Source organism: Crocodylus porosus, unplaced genomic scaffold (assembly GCF_001723895.1).
Source record: "Crocodylus porosus isolate Cpor-Errol unplaced genomic scaffold, CroPor_comp1, whole genome shotgun sequence".
NCBI classification, from domain to species: domain Eukaryota; kingdom Metazoa; phylum Chordata; order Crocodylia; family Crocodylidae; genus Crocodylus; species Crocodylus porosus.
In genome coordinates, this window is record NW_017728932.1 from 14,847,328 (window position 1) to 14,852,073 (window position 4,746).

Sequence of the window (4,746 nt, forward strand, 5' to 3'; positions counted from 1 at the left end):
CCCCAAACACTAAGTGTTTCTCATTGAAAGGAGGAATTGAAAGGGGATGGGAAGAATCCCCATTTCAGGACTTCCCTGTTGGAAATCTGCCATTCTCCTCTGCCGCTGTCAAGATTTTTCAGACAACAACAGTGAATAAATGCATCTCTTCCTACCAGAGAGGCAGGAGATAGCTTGAATGATGTGTCACAAAGCTAAAAGTTTCTGAACTGGAAAGAACTCACAGGAAACAGAAATGAGAGAGTCCTTGAGAGGTCCAGTCCAGTCCAAGGCCCCTGGTGCAGGACTATGTAAACCCAAACCATTTCTGACAGATCTGTCCGGCGGCGGACGTTTCACAGCCTCCCGCAGCGATCCGTTCCACCGCCAAGATACCCTTATGGCTAGAAAGTTTTTCCAAGTATCTAACCTAGACCTCTTTCGTTGCAGTTAAAGGCCATTACTTCTTGTCCAATTCCCTCTGGATACACAGAACAGTTAATAGCCTTCCTGTCTGCATTAAACTCTCACCTATTTGAAGCCACATGAAGTCTTCCCCCCCAGTCTTCCCTTCTCTAACCAACCAAAACCACAACCCTGTTAATCTTTTACTGGCTGTGTCCATTCCAGCATATTTAGAAAAGAAATTCTGTCCACGTTTCCAACCTCTGGGGAAAAAAGGGACAGATCTTTCCCAGGAAAGAATATGCTTGAGCCACAAAGCAGCTGCAGCACAGGCAGCAAAACATGCAACATTTCCCTCGAGTCCCTGCTGGTGTCTCTCAAACCAGTGTTTTAGAAAGGCTGGTTCAAGAGTAATGGGGCCCTGTGAGTAGTTGGCTCCTCCACTGAACCCGCTGACAAAAGAATCCAAGGAGCGTCACAATGCTGAATCAGCTAATATGCACTGGTTTATTAAAAAGGCCACTTACTGCAGAACCATCAGGGTAAAATTCATTGCCAGCAAAAATGTATCCAGCAACATTTGGGATCTTTTTTTTTTTTCTTTCTAACCCATAATACCATATTACCACCTTTGGAACCGCTCTCTCATATGACATTATCAGCTTAGCAAGTCACAATTGCTTTTGGTAGGAGAAAGACACGCTCCAAACCTGAAGACACTTTGGAAAACAGCCATTAATGTTCAAAATGTTTCTCTGCCAGTTACAGCTTAAATCCTGCACATGGCAGTTACGGTGCACGTAAAGGAAAAAGGGCAAGCGGACCACAACCTCGGTGTGCAAACGGCCCTGCATGAGATATCGAGATAAAGGAGGGCTCCTACTATATATCAGAGCTGTAGTAAGAAGAGTGCACAGCTAATGCTACTGTTGTCAGATAAAGTCAGAAGAGGCAGTGGCTTAACTTCTGCAGTCCTCAGTCGGTGTCAGACGCCATTACAGCCTCCGTCCCCCAAACCACTAAGAGAAGCAGTAGTCAGCTTGGGGGTATGGTGATGGGAACTCAGAACTGTGCTTACCATGCTGTCGCCTGAAGTCCTCCTTGTTTTTCCACTTGGTCATTTCCTCTTCGGTCACTTCTTCCCGTGCCACACTGCTCAGCTCGTATGCATCGACTTCGTGCAACTTTGGCAACAAGTCTTTGACCCACTCGTAGCGAATGGGACACACTGTCCTCATGTAAATTTTAGAAGTCACCAGGATATCGTGGAAGATAATCCATTCAAGCTGGGGTTCCTGGTCATAGAGCTACAGAGCAAGTTATTTTTTTCCTTTATATTACACACAGTATATTATACACATCATACTGAATGCTAGCACAAGCTAGTTTCTTAAAGCAGGGGTACTCAACCTTTGGCCTGAAGGCCAGGTCTGGCCCCGGCACTATGTCATCCAGCCTCGTCTACGTGTGCTAGATCAAGCGCATAAGGCAGTGCAGGGCCTGATCCTACTGGGTGGGGGCAGTGCAGGGCCCCTGGAGCTGGATCCCAGTGTATGGAGACAGCACAGGGCCTGATCCAACCTGTGGATTCTTCTGGCCCACAGGACAAAAACTGTGAGCACCGCTATCTTAAAGTGTTAAGCAGTATCACATGCACAGAAGCTAACTTGGCTCTTAGAACAAGTCAACCTTCAGGGGCAAGAAATGACTCAGCCTTGCCTTTCTATCTTCCATCTACCTGATAAGCCCTCCCACACAGCCAGACAGTTACCAATGGAAAGAAACAACTTACAGCTGATGAAGGATGAATATGGACCAGGCTGCCATGTCCATCCATTGTGCAAAACATCCTGCCCATGGATCTACAAGCAGAGAAAAATCCTTACATGGATACTTGCGGTGAGGTTTAAACAGCAACGCAAGCTGAACAAGGCAGCACAGGAGAGCAGAAAAGACCCGTTTCTGAAAAAAAAAATCTTTTCCCTTGGTCAAAGTGAAAAAAGCCAGAGGAGAATTCACACATTCACTGTGCAAATGCTCTTTTCAGTTGGCTGATGATGTAATAAATGCAGCTGTGGATTTTAATCTCAGCAAGTCAGCACCATTGCAACATCTTCAAAGCCCTGTACTAAGATCAGCTAAAGCACCCGACTTTCTGCAAGATGGGCAATTCTCCTCCCCACCCCCATGCACGTGCATGCACACAACATCCAACTGCACAGATACGGCAAATGAGGCACCAAGAAGTTAAGTGATTTGTCCAAAGATGCAATGCAGGACAGTGGCAGAGCTGGCACTATGAAGTGAGCTTCCAGGTTCCTTGTGGTATGCACAGACAGCTCCAAACAAGTGAGCTTGCTCCTTTTAACAAACAGCGTTAGGATCTCGCCATTCTCCTCGATTGACTTTACAGTCACAGCCTAACAATGGCAACAGATCCGTTCCGATCAACCCCCCTCAAACTCTGCTCCTGACCTTCTAGCTACGTTGGTGAAGTACCCTGCGCAGAGACATCTTCTTAGGATCTCATTCCTGGAGCCATCAAAGGTTTCCCTGGGGAAGTCCGGCAGCTGTATAAAGAGCAGTACAACATGGTGTAGCGTCTTTGTCTTTCACACTTCAACACCACCATTTTATATGCCTTCCCTCACCTGCTGCCAACGTTACACCACACTCTTAGCCATACTAGTTACAGCAGGGGATTCAGTTACAGAAACCCAAGTAGCTTCATTACAGGAGGAGAAAAGGTGGCAGCCATCTGGTAAAGCTTCAGAACTCAGGTATGTATTTAGCAGAGATGCTCACACAGAGCCCACATTTGTTTCTTTGCACAAGGACTCCTCCTCCTCACCTGTTTAAGCTTCCTGGTTATTTCCCGGAGTTGTGCTTCCACACTAAAAGCAGATTTTAAAGCTCTCCAGTGGATCCAATGCTTCTGGCACCAAGCTGGAGCAGACTTGCTGGGAACAAAGACACTGGTGTTATAAAGAGGCTCTCTGTAAGCTGAAAGACACGAGTTATGCTTTATTACAGGTGTACAAAGAAGGTGACACACACACATTCAGAAACTGTGGAAATTCAGGCAGGAGATACTTTTTTCTACATAGATGGCAGAAAGCAAAAATCTGCAAACAAAGGTGTGTGTGTGCACATAAGAGGACTTTAGAGAGGACATTTAATACTGCTACGTGGGAGTTCCATCTTCTGTCATCCAGAGACAGGCCCTATTGTCTCCATGCAGCAACCCACCTTGCTTTGCACTCGTCAAAGATATTTAAGAGGGTCGCAAAGTCGTTGCATCCTCCCAACTGCAATGACAGTTCTCTGTGCTGGAGTTCTGCTTCCTTTTGGCTCTGAGGTTCACCTGAGGAAACAGCAACTTATTTCACTTTAACACATTCCCTTTTGCTTTGTCGTTCTGCTTTCTATTAGCATTTCTCCAAGGTGCAGCTGACACCCTTAGCTCTTTATGCAGTTATTTTTAGACTGCTTTCTCCTCCATGACTCTGCTCACAGTTTTCTCCCTCCTACTTCTGCCAAATGAGAACACATAGCTGCTATCAGCACTGTGATTAATACCATCAGCCAGCGCTGGTGATGTAGCCTTGATGCAACTGCTACACTCCTTCCTTGGGGAAAGATGAGCAGATTTTGTTCATTCCCAATCAATCCTGAGAGGCCAGGTCAAATGCCCACCTGAAAATATACAGGAGACCCAGAGCTTAATTTAACTGAGTTTCCAAATATCACATGGAAGTTGCACTCTGCGACCAAGAAAAAACAGTGCCGGCTGGTATTATCCAGGATAGTTTCATTTAACCTACTGAGTCCAATTCTTGTCCAGATGGATACACAGAACACCTCCACAAGGCTGCAAGGATTTTAATCTATCCACCAGGAACATGCCACACAAAATATACATCTCAGAACCCTTATTTCAGATGTTGAACCGGAAAGGATTTCCCCCCCCAAACCAACCCATTCAACCCAGGAGGTACAGACATGGCTGCCTGTGGCCAATGCAGTTGCTGCGCTCATTAAGGCTGCAACCTTACAGACCGTATGAACGTGAAGCACATGGGGCTGCATTTTCAGGATGAGAGTCTGTGTGGCCTCTTGTTTCCAAACAGACAGGGCCACTGTGGGGAGAGGGACTGGCGCATCTTGCCCGGGCTTGCTAGCTGAGCTGAGTGAGAAATATCAACAAGCTGCAGTGGGAACAGGTCGAAAGACATGGAAGCACAGACCCATCTGTGGGAGTGCAGGAACATGCATGACACTAAGATGTGGGGGGATGTGGGTGCACTAGAAGGGTGCAATAGGCTACAAGCTGACCTTGACAGGTTGCAACGGTGGGCGGAT

At 46.6% G+C, this 4,746-nt stretch overlaps 1 protein-coding gene across 1 annotated transcript in view; it reads right to left on the reverse strand.

The window, feature by feature from the left end:
- DHX40 (DEAH-box helicase 40) overlaps window positions 1–4,746 on the reverse strand; it is a 19,279-nt gene that overhangs the window by 1,273 nt on the left and 13,260 nt on the right. Inside the window, exons 13-17 of the mRNA XM_019545697.1 lie at window positions 3,634–3,748; window positions 3,236–3,344; window positions 2,860–2,954; window positions 2,177–2,246; window positions 1,463–1,691 (exon numbers count right to left, since the gene is read on the reverse strand). Of these exons, the coding sequence (XP_019401242.1) occupies window positions 1,463–1,691; window positions 2,177–2,246; window positions 2,860–2,954; window positions 3,236–3,344; window positions 3,634–3,748 (618 nt within the window). The remainder of the gene's footprint in view (window positions 1–1,462; window positions 1,692–2,176; window positions 2,247–2,859; window positions 2,955–3,235; window positions 3,345–3,633; window positions 3,749–4,746) is intronic.